This window comes from Podarcis raffonei, chromosome 5, assembly GCF_027172205.1.
Source record: "Podarcis raffonei isolate rPodRaf1 chromosome 5, rPodRaf1.pri, whole genome shotgun sequence".
Lineage (NCBI taxonomy): Eukaryota > Metazoa > Chordata > Lepidosauria > Squamata > Lacertidae > Podarcis > Podarcis raffonei.
Window position 1 is genome coordinate 57,314,843 of NC_070606.1, and position 17,927 is coordinate 57,332,769.

General features: G+C 41.1%; 1 protein-coding gene across 6 annotated transcripts in view; it reads left to right on the forward strand.

Annotated features, from left to right (window-relative positions):
- The window catches only part of NT5C2 (5'-nucleotidase, cytosolic II), an 81,735-nt gene that overhangs the window by 37,941 nt on the left and 25,867 nt on the right, over positions 1 to 17,927 (forward strand). For 3 of the 6 annotated variants that reach the window (XM_053389331.1, XM_053389332.1, XM_053389329.1), the window contains exons 4-14: positions 4,871 to 4,988; positions 8,179 to 8,274; positions 9,642 to 9,733; positions 9,906 to 9,963; positions 10,736 to 10,829; positions 11,581 to 11,634; positions 12,478 to 12,561; positions 13,784 to 13,825; positions 14,886 to 14,993; positions 15,972 to 16,038; positions 17,634 to 17,804. In XM_053389331.1, coding sequence (XP_053245306.1) covers positions 4,871 to 4,988; positions 8,179 to 8,274; positions 9,642 to 9,733; positions 9,906 to 9,963; positions 10,736 to 10,829; positions 11,581 to 11,634; positions 12,478 to 12,561; positions 13,784 to 13,825; positions 14,886 to 14,993; positions 15,972 to 16,038; positions 17,634 to 17,804 — 984 coding nt within the window. Of the gene's footprint in view, positions 1 to 4,870; positions 4,989 to 6,906; positions 7,118 to 7,995; positions 8,086 to 8,178; positions 8,275 to 9,641; positions 9,734 to 9,905; positions 9,964 to 10,735; positions 10,830 to 11,580; positions 11,635 to 12,477; positions 12,562 to 13,783; positions 13,826 to 14,885; positions 14,994 to 15,971; positions 16,039 to 17,633; positions 17,805 to 17,927 lie in introns of all 6 variants that reach the window. The other 3 variants (XM_053389333.1, XM_053389334.1, XM_053389335.1) reach the window with 2 other exon arrangements.

Sequence of the window (17,927 nt, forward strand, 5' to 3'; positions counted from 1 at the left end):
CAGCTTATTATTGTTGTGCAGTCCATTGTACAACAGTCTTTGGTTATCTACCTGTGTTTGGTTTTGTGCAACAACTTTCCACCAGTGCTACAATAACTTAGTACGTACTACGTTTTGACAATAATTTCATACTACATTGGAAACAACTTTAGGATTGGATAATCAATTAACACTTTCCATTCGTTAAACAGGATGGCTTCATAATGGCAGTAAATTGCAAATGATCAGTAATTTGACTAAATCTTAGGTAAGGTGCAGATGTTTATACGGAATGAGGTGTAATTGTATAGTCATGTTTGTTGCAAAAAAAGACCAAGGCGTAATAGTGAATCACATGTGGAACTGAACTACTGAAGGTATTTGGAATAAGACAAATGCACTATATGTTTCTAATGTAAGCTTGTATCACTCTCTATACTATTTTTGCACTAGTTTGTTATTGTGCTGTTTTCAGTGGATCTTTCCCAAAGTTCTAAAGGCAGGGGTGGAGGCAGGAAGAAAAAAAGGGGACTTGTGTCTGTAGGAAATTATTTGGGGGGGGGTTGAGGCTGAGAGTGCCGGAAGGGTATCTCTGTGTGTGACAGTTTTAGTCCTTTGGTGACAGACTGGGGAGAAGAGAGAGCTGGAGCTGAGGATGGGGCAAGTGGAATTGGGGGTAAAGATCGAATTCAGAGGAACAGGGAAGTGTATGGGCAGTAGGGAGGAAGGTAGGGTGGGTGCGTGTGAGAGAGGAAGAGACAGAGAATGTGTGTTTTAGGCAGTGGCAATACCAGAAAAAAAAATTGGGGACAGGAGGGGCAAAGTAAATTTCCAGGTGGGTGAGTTGTGTCCTACATGTTAAGATACCTGAAAGAAAGATAACAGTTTATGTTAAGGAGAGGAGTCCAGCAATGGGTGGGAAGTAGAGGGAGGGAGAAACTTGTTTGGGGAAAGTCTTTTCCCCACTGACCCCCTCTGGGGCTGCTCATGGTTTTAAGGATCTGGTAATAGACAGATGGAAGCAAATTGGGTTGAAGGGGGCATTTTCAGTGCTGTGGAGGAGCAAGAGGATTGGGAGAAAAGAAGGGGGAAATGCTAGTGTCCCTCTCTTCTCACCGTACTCATTTTTCTCCCTTTTCAATTACTCAGCAGCCTCATATGGGAGAGATAAAGGATGTGGAGCCCTCACGTATTCCACAGTACAGTGGTACCTCGGGTTACATACACTTCAGGTTACAGACTCTGCTAACCCAGAAATATTACCTCGGGTTAAGAACTTTGCTTCAGGATGGGAACAGAAATCATGCTTCAGCAGCGCGGCGGCAGCAGGAGGTGCTTCAGGTTAAGAACAGTTTCAGGTTAAGAACGGTCGTCCGGAATGAATTAAGTTCTTAACCCGAGGTACCACTGTACTCCCCAAATCTACCATGTGTTGTCTTCAACGTGAAATTCCAGATTCAGTGTAGTAATTTCGAACAGATGTTTTATTAACAAGCAAACACCCAGATAATGTAGAACATCCATTGACTGAAGTTAACTTTCTCTAACTGAACTAACTAACGGACATTAACATTAAAGAGACAGTAACATATATCATCCTGGGTGTGTGTGCAAAGGGGTCTGTAGAATAGAAGAAAGGAGGAGACATGGAAATGGGGGTAGTCTGTGTGCAAAGGACAGTTGGAAAAAGTTCGGTAGGAAAAAGGGGGTTAGAGTGCTAATGGAGTGGGTGCAAAAGTAGTTGCAAATAGGGAATAGGAGGCATGGATGTGGGGGTGAAGATGAAAGGGGGACCCACAAGGGGTTGCAAAATTGGAGAATATGATGGCTTCATAATTGGTTAGAAGGTGAAGAGGGTGCTTAGTAGCTGCAGGTTACCATAAGGGTGGCAACCTGCTACAAGCTAACTTGATAGCTGGCCTTTAGCAACGGCAACTTAAATTATTATCTTAAACACCTCCTGACTAGATGCTTGATCTAAAATTAGGATTCACAACTGCATTCTGACTTTCACCAGTGGCTGTAAGTTTCATGCTCTTTTGATGTCTGTATGTAGAGGTGAAATAAGGTGAGTGTGTTAATGTTGTTTGGAATATATTTCCCCTGAGGCACTAACTAATGCTTTATTTGATGCATTCTGTCGCTGAAATATGAACTGTATTTCCACTGCAGAGCATTCCTGGTAGAATTAAATTTTAAAATCACTGGGTGGAATTCAACATCATGCTATTTTAAATGTTCCACTTGCGCAAGCCTATCAGCTTGCCAGATGGAATAACCTCCCTGTGCACACTCTCCTGGGGGTTCTTCTGATACCCCCCAAGCCAATTTCAGGCAGAGAAAGGGGGAAACCCTGCTGTACAAGCTGAAGCCTTTCTGCTGATGGGGTTTGTTTGGTGAATCCTGTCTGTCAAAGAGAGCCAGTGTGGTGTAGTGGTGAAGAGCAGTGGACTCGTAATCTGGTGAACCGGGTTCGATTCCCCACTCTTCCACATGCAGCTGCTGGGTGACTTTGGGCTAGTCACACTTCTCTGAAGTCTCTCAGCCTCACTCACCTCACAAAATGTTTGTTGTGGGGGAGGAAGGGAAAGGAGAATGTTAGCTGCTTTGAGACTCCTTCGGGTAGTGAAAAGCGGAATATCAAATCCAAACTACTACTCCTCCTCCTCCTCCTCCTCTTCCTCTTCTTCTTCTTCTTCTTCTTAGGTCAGGCTTGCCTATCATACTAAGCCAATGGTTCCCAATTAGCTAATTACTGAGGACCCCATTACTGCAAAGCAATTTTTTGAACAAAATGATATCTGGTTTTCAGCATCATGATATATCAGCAGCTAAACATCGCAGTATTCCTATATATCACAATGTCTGAAATTGGAGATTGGGCGTGGGGATGAGGGAAGGAGCAGTCTCAGAGATCAGGTGGGCGGGGGGGGGAGGAAGTGAGACACCTCTACCACATGGTTTGAGTGAGAGGGGATGGGGATGGGGGATGCAAGTCCACTGTGGCTGTTGCTGCCTTCCTGCTGACTGAGAAAAGCTGCTCCGCCTCAGTGCCAGGGGAAGGTAGTGCCTTGAAGTGAGGGCGATCAGCTGCCCTGTTCTCCCTCAGCATGAGGAGAAGGCAGCTCTTTGCAATCGGCTGCCCTGTTCTCCCTTTATATTGCTACGTATTGCCTGCTCAAAATACCGTATTTTTCGCTCGATAACACGCACCTGACCATAACACGCACATAGTTTTTAGAGGAGGAAAACAAGAAAAACAAATTCTGAATGAAACAGTGGATGTATCATTTTTGTGCTTCATGCTGCGGCCACAGACATGTGATTTGACGGTGAGTTTGGGGTAGCCCAATGCAAAGATCCTGAGGATCCATGTGGATCCGTGCTTTGTAACCACGTTTTTGCACCATTGCAGCCCCAGGCAACAGTGGGTGCGTGATTTTTTTGGTGCAGGCTGTAGCCATGGACATGCTATGTGATCTGATGGTGAATTTGGGGTGACCCAATGCAAAGATCCTGAGGATCCATGTGGATCCATGCTTTGTAACCACGTTTTTGCACCATTGCAGCCCTGTTTTTGCATCAGATCATTGCTATGTGATCTGATGGTGAATTTGGGGTGACTCAATGCAAAGATCCTGAGGATCCATGTGGATCCGTGATTGGAACCACGTTTTAAGTAGGGAGGGAAGGAAAAACATAGAAAGGATAAGGAGCGCCGAAAGGGGTGTGCAGAGAGGCAGCTGGCTAAGAATGCAGGAGAGGGGTTTTACCGGAGGGAGGAAAGGAAGGCAAAATTCCCCCCCCCACAAGCCAGCCAGCTCTCTCTCTCTCTCCCCAACCTGCATGTTGCCTGCGAGTCCCAGACGCACGGAGAGACGCTCTGCTTTCCACTCTGCTTGCCTGGAGGGGAGGGGTTTTCTCTGCTCTTTGTTCCGTTTGAGCAAACACAGTAAGGAAACAGAAGCAGGTGGGCAGTAAGACCCTGAGGCAGAGCTTCCTCCTTTCAAGGCTTCCCTTCTCTGGACGATTTGATATTTGCCTGATTTTTGCCTTCACTCGTGCTTGTCAGCTCCAGGGACCACACATTCGCTCAATAACACGCACAGACATTTCCCCTTACTTTTTAGGAGAAAAAATCTGCGTGTAATAGAGGGAAAAATACGGTAGTTGTCGCAATATGATTTCAAAAACGATTTTGGCCAATATATATTTAAAATTGCAGTGTGTTAAAACAGACCATAAAATTTGTGATATCACCATGCAAAATGACAAAAAATGTTTTTGGGGGAGGAGGCAAGGGATGGGGACGCAGTCCCCCTGGGTGTGTTCCGTGGACCCCTAGTTGGGAACCACTGCTCTAAGCCAAACCACAGTGCAAATGTGCTGGCTCCTGAGGAGGAGATCAAGCAGTTTTGCTTTCCTCCAGGCATCATAGGTTAGTGCAGTAGCTTAGCATGTATCCAAAACAAGGTTTTTGGTAAAGGTTTCTGCATAACTCCAATCTGTAGCCAAGATTTGTCCTATGGTTATAGGTTGTTATTAAAGAGGAGGTAATGTAACCATGTTTCTGGATTCAGATGACACACCAAGCCAAACTTTAGCTTAGCTGCTGTCCCACATTGGCCTAAAATACCCAAAGAAGGCAAAGCAGGTGTGAACTCCTAGCTGTGAACCAGCATGTTTGCAAAGTTCCAGTATGTCATACTCTGGCTCGCTGTGAGATGTGAACCAGACCAGTGTTAAATACCACTCTCCTTGTATGTCTGCTGAACTGTACATTAAACCAGAGGAGTATGGCAAAGTTAATATACATTTTCTGCCTTGCTTAGATAGGATGTGTGTGTTGCTTGTGTTTTCTAACCAAAATCTTCTTCACATCTTCTCACAGTATATAAATCTCCAGAGTATGAATCCCTTGGATTTGACTTGACAGTTGAACGGCTAGTATCAATTGGATACCCTCAAGAGCTGCTTAGTTTTGTCTATGATCCTACATTCCCTACCAGGTAAATTAATTGTAAGCTACAAAAATATGTATATGCCACTTACTGGTTTGTTTGTTTTTAAAGTGTTCTATTTTTAGTATGCTGTTGTTCAGTAATACATAAGCAGATTTAGTTGCACGGGGTTCTTGCTAGTTGAAGTGGATTTGTCAGCAGAGAATTTGTCTTAAGAAACCCAGTGGTAAATGTATTGGAAGTGAAATGCATACCAGGAAAACCTGAACATAGTTAGAAACTGGAGGAAGCAACCCCTAATTTATGCAAACATGAATTTCAATTAAATTCTGGGCTGCTTAAAAAGTCCTGCATTAAACTATTTGAGGCAGAATATTTGTAGATACGTATAAAATATGTAAGGCTTGGCAGATTTTCTTTAGGCAGTTCCTTATATGTACTAAGATTTTCCTGTTTTTCTGCCCACAAGGCAGCACCTCTTCACATTTACGTTAGAGGTAGCTCCTAAGTTCCCCTTGAGTTTTGGGAGAAGCACACTTGCCAACCCTGGGATTCTTTTTAAAAGAGAGCCCACAGAAGTTGTGATGCATGTGTGGAGCTTTCCACACTTCTGTCTTGCATTCTGGCCAGTTTTTGCAACAGAAGCATTGTTGAAACATGCCAGTGAGTTTAGCAAAAGCTGAAAGGAATGCAAAACTATTTATGGAATGATTTAGGGGAAAAGTCAGCAAATTTTGGCACCTTTAGTAGACCCAATTCACATGTTTACTTTTGAGAAGGCCACTTTTAGTGATCTTTGCAAGGCTTTTTTGAAAAGTTAAGCAACAGAGAAATTCACAGTTCATTCTGTAACAGCACAAAATTAGCATGTGAATTGAGCTTTAGTAAGTGGGACATTAGGGGGCAAAATGGCAAGCCCATTATGCTGATACATATACAAAATTTGTTGTATATTTTTGTTTTATCCAGTCATTGCAAATGCTTTTGAAAATTATTAGTGGTACAGTAGAATGTGGGCAAAGGTTGGGGGAAAAGTGACCTAGGCTCATTGTGAAGCACTGGCACTACTATGTCACCACCTTGGACAGCTTAGGCTATCTTCACTGATGAACATGCTTAGAGCTGTGTATGTTTGCCCTTCCAAAACAGGCTAATAAATCTTGGTACAGGCAAGCAGAGTCACTTTGAAGCTTGTTCTAAATCTACTTGGGTTTCTCCTTACTTGTAAGGGCATTTGCTGACTTTAGAACAAAAATATTAGCACAACATTTTATTTGACTATTTACACAGGAAAGTGCATGGAATGAGTGGGCTGACAGAGGAGGGATAGATTGCGCTATCCCTTTCCTGCCATCTTGATCTGCTTCCATGCTGCTTCCTTCCTCCCTGGCCAGCATTGAAATCAAGTAATCTGGCAGGGAGTGAGAACAAGTTATCTATCACTTCTCTGTTGGTTCATTGTGCTTCTGTGCTGGATGTGCAGAAGGCGAAACTGCTTGCATAGAAACAGTATGTGCTGGACGTGATAGGAGAGCGCAATTCATTCTTTCACTATCAGGCTGCTCTGCATCTGGAATGGATGCACAGCAGGGGGGGGAAAACCCTTCTGCATGTTCAGCACAGAAATCAGGTATGCTGGAAGTAGTGACAGATTGATCCGTCGCCCTGTCTTTAGTCCACTGTGCCGGACATGCAAGAGAAAAAGCATTTTCCTGCACTCTCAACATAGAAACTAATCAGGCTAGCAGAGTAGTCAGGGATCATTCCATTTCTCAACCACCAGCCTGCTGTATTTCTTGCCAGCAACAGTTTTTACTGATAAGAAATGCTGGTGAAAGGGAAACCAGCCCCTCTTAGGAATAAAAACTTTTATAAGCTAGTAACTTTTGGAAATCTATGAACAAGGTTGTTTTAGCATTTGAGGTTACTTGGTATGGCTGTTGCTTCCTTGCTGTCTCACATTCAGGGCCAAACTACACATTGCCGCAGACATGGGCCAACTGCCAAAAACTGCCTCCCTGAATCATGTTCTCACCTCTCTCCTCTGAATGTGCAGTTTCACTTACCTGAAAGTGAAACTAACAATGCCATGCATTTCCTCTCTGCTGTGCCAAGCAGCAGCTAGTGATGTGGAGTGGGGGCAGAGAAGCACACCATGTGACAATGTCACATTGTGGGTAAGTGGAAAAAACTATAAAGAAATGGGAGAGAGGGAAAATGTGACATGGAAAGCTCTTTCTAAGGAGGTACCCACTGTGCAAACTTGGTAGACGGGCAACTTTCCTCAAGGGAAAAGAGAAGTGGTGACTGAAAGTCTTAACTGCCACTTACTCACTGGCAAGAGGATTGCTTGGAGCCAAACTAAATAATCCCTATGTGAAAAGGGTGGTGATGTCTTAAGGTGTTAGAGGCATGAGTGATGAACTCTTCCTCCATTTGCCATTTGTGTTCCAGCAGTCCTTCTCCCTAAACTCTTTTCATATAGCTTAGCTGAGAAGTTCTACATTCCTCATCTCCTACATTCCACACCTCCTTTCCATGCAGTTAGGACATTCACACACAGAGAACTGTCTTAGTTATGTTTAGTTTTTCCTGTTTACTGTAGCAAAAGCACATCTGGTGTCAACTAACCTTTTATAAAGTTTAGTCCAAAAGGTTTTAGTCCTTTAAAGGAATAGTAATAAATATATAACACTTGTATTATACAGTTCACAGTGAGTTCACAGTGCTTCACACACATTCTCTGAGTAGTCTTCCAACAAGCAGGTAGGGTGGACAATCTGATGTTGAGGCGATACTTAGTTTTAAACAAGACAAGTCTGATTTGACAGATTTTTTTGTCCAATGAAACTTCTGCCAGCTCCAGTTATGTAGTTACTCTTCTTGGTCAGTTGGGTAGGTGGGAGAACTAAGGTTTTTATTTTTTTTAAGTTATGCACCTGTGCCTGCTGATTGTGTAATTCAGCTTTTTTGTTAAGATAAATGAGCTAATGATAAGAAAAGAGATCAATTGTACATTTGAACTGGGCAATGCAGACTATTTTTTCCTCTGCAGCTAAACAAAAGTTCAATGGGACTCTGTCAGCAAAGTGTCCTCCTTAGGGTCAGATTCTAGTTTGGACAGAACATGATAGAACTGGCTCAGGTATGCCATTCCAATAGACTATCTTTCAAAGTCTTGCTGTCCAGTGCTTGGTATACCATGCTTATATCAATCAATGCACTTCTTTATTAATAGAGGCCTGGTATTTGATTCCCTTTATGGAAATTTGCTGAAAGTCGATGCCTATGGGAACATCCTGGTGTGTGCACATGGCTTTAACTTCATGAGAGGGTAAGTACTGTGAATATAGGCAGTTCACATAAGGAAGGCTGCAATCGGTATGTAGAACAGGGGGTGATATGTTCTACTGAACTTGGTAGAAACTCTGAATTTATATATAGAATTGGGCTTTCAGGGATCACCTATGCTGTAACATTTCCAAATCCTTATGCAGGCCAGTTTTTCTTACTTTGGAGTCTTATAAATTCTAATGACTTTGGAAACTTGGTTAACCTTTGGAAACTAACTTAAGTGAATATGGAAAAAATGCATACAAACCTGGTTCAGATGTAACAATCTCACCTCAGTGCATCAGTTTATTGGGCCAAGAACAAGCCTTGTGTCCACATATTTTCTTCTTGGCCCTTGAATGCACAACTTTGTTAAACTAATTTCTTGTGTTATCCAAACGGGACAACTATGGTTTAAGTGTTGTTTACAAATCATAATATGACCTGGGACTAGACCATTTTGAGCCCAGCTATAGGAACATAGGAACCTATTATACTGTGGTCTATCTTGACTGGCAGTTGCTCTCCAGAATTTCAGGCAGAAGTTTTTCTCAGCACTACCTGAAAATGCTGGGGATTGAACCTGAGATTTTTTTGCATGCAAACACATGCTCTACCACTGAGATGATGATGATGATTCTGCCTTTTATCAAAAGATCTAAGGGCGGTGTACAACATTTGAAACACATTACAGAACATCAGTGATAAAAACATAATAAAAAGCACAATCAGGGAGCCACCACAGAAGAGACCAGTTCTCTTGTTGCCACCCTCTGAACCTTTCTGGGAGGGTGGACAAGTGCAGGGTCCAGGCTGGTTTGTATGGGGAGAGGCAGTCCTTAAGGTATTGAGGTCCAGAGCTGTGTAAGGCTTTATAGCTTGTCAACAGGATCCATTTCAGTATTCTGCCTTTGGCTGTATGATGACATGAAATCTTACTAAACATTGAAACATTGCTGCTGCTGCTGCTTCTTTTTAAGTAGAATATTATGTGTGAATTCTACAGAGTTGTTGATTGTTAGTTGCATGCTGTCCAAATGAAACACAATTCTTGTTTTGTTTTGATCACCCCAGTTCTTGAATTCTTCTGCGATCAGTTGAGCAAGCAAGAGCTGGAGGGAATAGGCTCCTCTCTGTGGATGAAGTTGTGTGAAGTATCACATTTTGCTGTAGTAGAAAGGAGGCCATATTATATTTATTCCAGTGTTCTCATTAAAACCTTTCCTTGAATCCCAACATTTTAGGAGATCTTTCTCATTGGTCTCATTGGTCTTATTGACCCCGTAGGAGTTAACATAGCTGTTTAGAGAAACTATTATGATTAGACATCATTAATAGGCATATTCCCTTGTCCCTTACCTTTTTCAGGCCAGATATCCGAGAGCAGTACCCTAATAAATTCATTCAGAGAGATGACACAGACAGGTTTTACATTTTAAACACACTGTTCAACCTACCAGGTGAGACCTTAAACTCTAATGGGGATGGTGGGGATTGTGTCATGACAATCCGTAGGTATATTACTGTTAATTTCAAATGACAAATTAGGAATGTCATTTTGGTTTAGATTAATTACATGAGTGTCTCTTTATCCAGTTCTTCATTTAATGTATATTATTTGCTTCTTTGCAGAGACTTACCTGTTGGCTTGCCTGGTTGATTTCTTTACGAACTGTGATAGGTATTCAAGGTGAGCATGTGTCTCATGTGTTATATGAAATCCAACATGTGATGCTATAGCCATCATTGTCTCTCATTGCAAGTGTGCAAGGACAAATTCAAATCTTCTTATCTGTAGCTTGATGACAACAGCAACCACAAGTACTTTAGGGATTGTTTATGTTGGTAAAGTTTGTGATTTAAACCCTGGCAGGACTCATAGGGTCCATCATACACAGGTGAATATAATCATTTAGCACAAGAGTGGGCTACCTTTTCAGGGATTAGAAGTTGATGTGATGGATACTGCCAAAGCCATAAAAGTGGGTGGAGCTACTCCTTTTCTCTGTTCATTTGTACATCCATTCACATGTCCCTCTCCCACACCCAGCTCCCTTCTGAATCTTCAGCCCCTCAACTTCATCTAGCCATCATCCATGTATGTTCATTCTCTCTTGCATGCAGAAACATGTACCAATCTAGATTCAGGCATACACACATCCTGCCTATACCTTTATCTCATCCCATTTCCTGCCTGGTTTGGCCTCTGAGAACAGAAGCCATGCTGATTAGACAGGAAATGAGATGATATATCTATTCATGAACTGGCACAAAACATACAAGCAAGAATCCACCTAGCATTAGTGGAATTAAGGTTTGGTTGCTTTCAATACTATCAATGTAGCTATCAATAATGTTGGTGTTTCCAGTTGTACGGTGATTCCCAGGCCTTATGCACCCTCCTTACTAGCTGCTAACCTACTTTTACAACAATTCCGTGCTTTTTTCCTTTTTTCTCACAGCTGTGAAACAGGGTTTAAAGATGGAGACCTCTTCATGTCCTTCAGAAGTATGTTCCAAGATGTGAGAGATGCTGTGGATTGGGTTCACTATAAGGTGACTTGCACTTTGGGATATTTTTTTAACCGTAGTCTGTTTAATTCTTAACATTTTGAATAAATTATAGTGTGAGTTGAACACTGTTATATTTGCTTTGGCAGCCAGTGAATAAGTATTAAATGCCAACTAGCATGCCCATCAATATGATTGGAAAGGGGGGATTGGTAAACAAGGATGATAATTCCTTCTATCACCACCATCCTGCTGCTTACTTTCACCCCCCCCCCACTCCTCTCCTCCCCTCTTGACAAGACAGGCTGCTGCTGCAAGCCATCTTAAAAGCCATCACTGTGTCACTTTATTATATTTATGCTATTGTTTTCCCTTCCAAGGAGCAGTTTCATGTGTTTTCAGGTGATAACTCATCTGCACATTGCACAGGAATCACACCACCCCTTTGCTTCAGCAACTGAACTCTGTCACCATGTGTTTTCTGAACTATTCTGTTTTGCACTTCAAGTTTACTTCAGAATATACTTAATTACAGCGCTTCAATGGCATCTTGTCCCATGTGTTTGTTTCTCATATGGTGAATGAGCCACAGGGTTCTCCACCCCCAGGTTGAACCTATCCAATGCTAATCTCATGACACATGAAACTCCACAAATAACTTTCTGCCTCTAGTGTCAGTGGTGCATCTTTCTACAGTACGATGACAGCATGGAAGCTGATACTATAAGGCGAAACCTGAGTAAGATTGCTAGATCATTACTTCTGCTGTGTCATGTGGTTTCTCCTGTTGTTTCAGGGATCACTGAAGGAGAAGACAGTTGAGAATCTGGGGAAGTATGTAGTGAAAGATGTAAGTACGTCAAACCTTTCCTTATTGAAAGTGGACCAGTCTTGGTTTATTTCATGCAGTCTTAAAATGATAAAAAAACAGAATGGAAAGTTCAAACTCCCTTGTGCACAATTTATTTTTTTAAAAAATAGGCATTAAGTTATGTTATTGTTACTTCAGCAAATTTTGCCTTTTTTGATTAAAAATAATTTAGCACTTCCTCTTTATCTCCCTTTTGTTAATGGAATTCTAAGCACCCGAACTTCAAGCAGGGGCAGTTGGTTTCCCCACCCCCACAATGTATGGAGTAGTAAGAGAGTGCATGTCACAATAGAAATGTGAATATTCCAAAGCATCTTCTATGTCTTGATATCTTGAGGGGCAAAAAGTTGAAATTGTGCATTTTGTATTTCTTTAGAGGGATTCCTTTGATTTTTACCTAGCATGGGATACTTTCTGTTTCCACATAATGCTCATGCTACGTACTCACAGCACATCAAAGTGGCATTTTGTTCTAAAATTAGTAAAGAGTCCTTGCTGCCTGCAGTCTCTCATTTTCAAATCATCAGGTTTCTGGTTACATATTGTAGAACAGCTTTCAGCATTTCAGTTTTTTAAAAGTATATTTTAATACTTGGCCAAATAGGACGTTAGTACAAATTATAAGACATGACTAAGATGTAGGATTTCAGTTCACAGCTGAGGCATCTAGGATTTTAGAAGACATTTTAATCAGGCTAAAATATTCATTTGGCATTGTTCAAACTTGGCAGTATGTACAGATAGCCTGAGATATTTATAGACCCCCTGAAGGTATGGGCTTCAACTGAAAACTGTATTTTATGTAAATCTTTGCCATTTTAGGGGAAACTGCCTCTGCTTTTGAGCCGCATGAATGAGGTGGGAAAGGTGTTTCTTGCCACAAACAGTGATTATAAGTACACTGATGTAAGTACTCCTGTAACACAAGAATCTTCCTCCATTAGTCTTTCATTCGTTCATTTAGTGTCTCATATATGTTAGCTGTCATATTTTGAATTTCTATCCTCGATCAGGGTGAGCAACCTCAGTCCTGGGAGCTAAATGCAGCTCTGTAGGCCTCTCTGTCCAGCCTTCTGGCCTTTCTCCAGGCCATGCCTCCTTCCCTAGGTTATGCCCGCCCTCTTCCTCTGAACCCTCCTCAAGTGCCTTTGCCTGGCTGGAAGGTGCCCTTGAGCTGTGATGATGCCTCTTGCTTGTCTGGATGGATTCATATATGAGTGTTGAAATCTGTGTGACTAGAATGTGGCATGCATTACAACAGTAAGTTATAGCCATTGTTTTGCCCACTTTTACTTCCGGCCACACCCACCACTGGTGTGAAGCCCTCAGAAGTTTCCAGATGAATGAATGTGGCACTCAGTCTGAAAAAGTCTTCCATCCCTGCCTCAAAGCAGAGCTGGGGAACCTTAGGCTCCTCAAGATGCCCTGGTCTGCTACAACTCACTGTTTCTTACCATCGGCCATGCTGGCTTGGGGTGATGTTCAACAACATCTACAGAGCCATAGGTTCTCAAAGCCAGCTGTAGAGAATTAGATAAGCTCAGTATAATGAAAGCATGAGCTTAGGGGGCACCTAAGATTCTCCTTGAATCTTGGTTGCTAATTTAATGATGCCTTGTACCTAGCAAAGTGTCTGTAATTTAGTCTCCCAAGTTTTTGGGTGGTGGGGGAAGAAATATTTTTTTAAGACCTTCTGTTTATCACAAAATGCATTTTTTTTAGAAAGCCATGAACAACTATACTGGGAAATCCCCATGTTAATATGAATGCAGGACCCTCCTGTATTCTGTGACAATGAACTTTTGTTCTCCAATCCTATGAACACTTGCTTCAGAGTAAGCTCCACTGAACTTGCTTCCAAATTAACTGTACATAAAACTGAGGTTCTTGCAGAGCTGCATATCTGTCAGAGCTGGAGACATGCCTTTTGTTGTCATGAAAATCCTAAAAATAACATCATAGGGTTCTGCAATGTTATTTTAATTCTCACAATTTAATTCTCACAATGCCTGTTCTAGATTTGTATATCTGAAGACTATTTGTATATTTAAATGTATTTAAACATAATTAATAAAATAGTTAATTTATCCAGAAAGAAATTAAGTCTTGCTTCCAATTTGCCTTTCAGAAAATTATGACTTACCTGTTTGATTTTCCACATGGACCAAAGGTGAGTGATGAAAAGAGTTGTTGCTTTAATGATACATCTGCCTTCCCCAACTTGGTGTTGAGCAGATGTTTTTGACTACAACTCCCATCCAGGGTTGGATGAGAGCTGGATTCCAAAAATCTGGATGGCACCAGTTTGGGGAACGCTGTGTTAGGTGGTGTATATTATTCCTTCCTAAATAAATCAAGAATAGGAGTCAATTCTTTGTTCATGGGGACGGAAGAAACCAGATAGTTATTTAATTTTCTATTTGTAAAATCCAGCCTTGGGAGGCATGGTGTCAAATGCCTTATTATTTTTATTGGAGAACAGGTGGAAATAATTAAAGTCGGCTTTGATATGCCTGATATGCAGCTTCTAGAGGTCACTAGTGATTAAAAAAACACCACTGAATTTTCAAATCAAAAGCATTTACTTCCACCGGTGGTGTTTGCCTGTCTGTACTTGCTTGAGTAGAAGTTGCTTGCTCAGATACAAGGAATTGCCACTTAGCCACATATCCACTAATGCATTATAACAGTGCTGCTGAAATCCTTCCACATATAATTAATAATTTTTCATAGCTACAAGAAAATGTACTTTTCGATTTTAAGGCTTGGTTATGGTTTCATGTTCTTACTATGTGTAGTAGAAATCAATAAGTTTAATATAAATACACAGACTGTTCCCTTTTGTCCCTTTCTCAGTTGTGGCCTCTGCTATGAAAGCCCTGGATGTTCTGCAGTAATTGATAAATGCCTGGATCTTTGTATTAATATTTGTAGTAGTGATATAATTGCTAACTTTTATTTAAATTATGATTAAACAGTATATAAATCCAGATAAACAAAAATAAAATTTAAAATATCTGCTAATTTTCCTTTCCTGCATTGTTAGGATTCTCAGGTATATTTACTGAATTGACGTGTTGGGGAACTAAGATGTTTTGTATATGATGTCAGGCTACTTATAGAATACAGTTCTCAATCTCTCCTGCAGAACTAAAATAAGCCAGTTTCAGTGTGAACAATTAGAACTTGTACCTTTTAAAAAGATGTTCTTCTGCTTAATTTTTTTCTAGCCTGGCAATTCTCACCGGCCATGGCAATCATACTTTGACCTCATCCTTGTGGATGCACGGAAACCTCTTTTCTTTGGAGAAGGCACAGTCTTGAGACAGGTGGATACGGTGAGTGATACATAGAATATATAGTTAGGCTTGCCTGGAGGGAAACCTGGGACAGTTAATTTCAATAATTAGAACATTAGTGCTAAATTCATAAGCTCTCTACTTTGAAATTAATTGAATACTTGGAATATGTGTTTCTAGCTATTTTTGGGTTACCTGAATCACATAGAAAGGAAATATGAGAAGGAGCTGTGTTCTTTAAATAAAAACACAGCATGTTTTTTGAGTGCATCATTAAGTATTTCAGCTAGATGTACTGAGTGGAATTAAATTAAGAACAGCATCATATTGAAAATATATGGAGCCTAATAATGCTGTGTTTCATTAGATCAGTTTCACTGTAATTGCTGGTTATCTAAAAAATTCACTGTGGCTGCAACATAACCACCTGCTTTGTCATTCTGTGGGCCTGGTCTTTATTGGGAGTCTATTAGGGTTTTAGCTGAATCTGTGCTATTGATAACTTGTTGGCCCCAACAAAATTCTTAGCTTAAGCCTGACCTATAGGCAGAATCAACTGGCTCATAAAAGGCAACCAACGCTTTAACTGTAAAATTTGGAAGTATAGCTTTAAGCAGGCTTTTGTAACATCTGTATGCAGGCCATGCAAAAGGGTTGTACGGAATATGCTTCTACCAGACTAACTTCACTGTTTTCACCTGGCAAAGATACATTTGAGGCACGAAACAATTCCCAGTGTAAGAGTGTTTATGGCCTCTAGGAATAGGGGACCAGCTGCATGCCCCTATGTCACCGAATGCTGTTTGCCCCTATGTCATGCTGCTTTTGATAATTAAAGGGGCTGCCCAGAAAAATATAGTGCATTTGGAGTATGCAAACACCAGTTGTGCTGTTTCCTCTGAAGCATATATTGAACAGCCTTTCTACTGTTTTATCAATCCATTGATCAATATTAAAACTGAAAATTGGGCTGGAGAGACCTACAGTTTCATTAAATGAATTTCTCTTTCTGTTCAGGTTACTGGCAAACTGAAGATTGGTACTTACACAGGCCCCTTGCAGCATGGTATTGTTTACTCTGGAGGTAAATTAGAAATGAGACTTGTTGTTTACTCATTTAGTCTTGTCCGACTCTTCGTGACCCCATGGACCAGGGCACGCCAGGCACTCCTGTCTTCCACTGCCTCCCGCAGTTTGGTCAAACTCATGCTGGTAGCTTCGAGAACACTATCCAACCATCTCGTCCTCTGTCGTCCCCTTCTCCTTGTGCCCTCCATCTTTCCCAACATCAGGGTCTTTTCCAGGGAGTCTTCTCTTCTCATGAGGTGGCCAAAGTACTGGAGCCTCAGCTTCAGGATCTGTCCTTCCAGTGAGCACTCAGGGCTGATTTCCTTCAGAATGGATAGGTTTGATCTTCTTGCAGTCCATGGGACTCTCAAGAGTCTCCTCCAGCACCATAATTCAAAAGCATCAATTCTTCGGCAATCAGCCTTCTTTATGGTCCAGCTCTCACTTCCCTACATCACTACTGGGAAAACCATAGCTTTAACTAGACATTCCTTTGTTGGCAAGGTGATGTCTCTGCTTTTTAGGATGCTGTCTAGGTTAGAAATGAGACTAATGAATCTTTATCAGGAGCTGGGACGGAGATTTTCACTTTATTCTATTTTAACATGGGGTTTGAATAACTTTTGATTTCTCCAAAACTGTTCTTCAGGCATGATGTTAAGAAAAACAGCAGGGAGTGAGGGAGAAGACTGGATATTATTTTAAAGCCCCCCCCCCCAATGTCTGAAGTTTAATTTGTCTTAAGTAGAGTGCCAGATATATTATGCAGATATAACTAGATTAGAATGTTTTAGGTGCAAAATAGATTTCAGATTGCATCAAAACTTACTGGAGCAAAGGAACAACAGTGGTTGTACCATTTTTTAAAAAATGCACTAGCAGTTACTCAGATCTGTTTGTAAGTGGAACATAAGAGTCCCTTGTGAAGCAGAGTCTTTATATTAGTGAAGATGGAAATTTAATTGTAGATGGTACATTAGGTAAAGAGTCAACAGAAGCCAAAAGTGTAATATAATCTAGTAGCGGCAAGGAATGTACCCACATATCCAAAGTTTGTAACCCCAAAGGTTAAGTCCCATTGTGGTAGATGGGTAGATGGTAGATAATTCCTCAAGTTTTAAGATCCCTCTTCGTATTTTCCAAAACTATATACTCAAATAATATATAGCTGTGTTGGTACTTTTGTGTATGTGTGTGTATTTGGGATGGCATCTAAAATGCACGTCTCACATGCTACCTGATTTGTGTATTTTAGCAGCTTATCCCTTTTTTAAAAAGAAAGGAAAAAAGTAAGAGGTGATTTGATCACCACTTGTATTTTAAATAGATAGGTCTCAGACACCTGCAGCTCAAAAAATGTTCTGGCAGCACACAATATAGCAGACTTTGCCTGAATGGAAGACCACCTGTGAACCATATATTTGTATGCTGTAGTGTATTTATTTTATACTCTGATATGTTGATAAGTGTGCAAAAGCTTCATTACTTGAAAAATAATGGGATTGGGAGGAGGTACATGATAATAATAGAAGTTTATGCACTGAACCCATGGTTTTTATGCTGAGAAACCTTTTCTGATTGGCCCTTCTGCTTTCCCCCTCCTCCTATTAGGCTCGTCTGATACAATCTGTGACCTTCTGGGGGCCAAGGGTAAAGACATCTTATACATAGGTGATCACATTTTTGGAGATATCCTGAAGTCTAAAAAACGGCAGGGTTGGAGGACCTTCCTAGTGATTCCAGAACTGGCACAGGAGCTTCATGTCTGGACAGACAAAAGCTGTAAGTACTGACTCTGTAGTTCAATGGTTCCCAATTGATGGTATGCGGACCTCCCGGGGGGGGGGGTCCACATAACCCACCCAGGTGGTTTGTGGCACCATTTGCATAACAAAAACTACCATA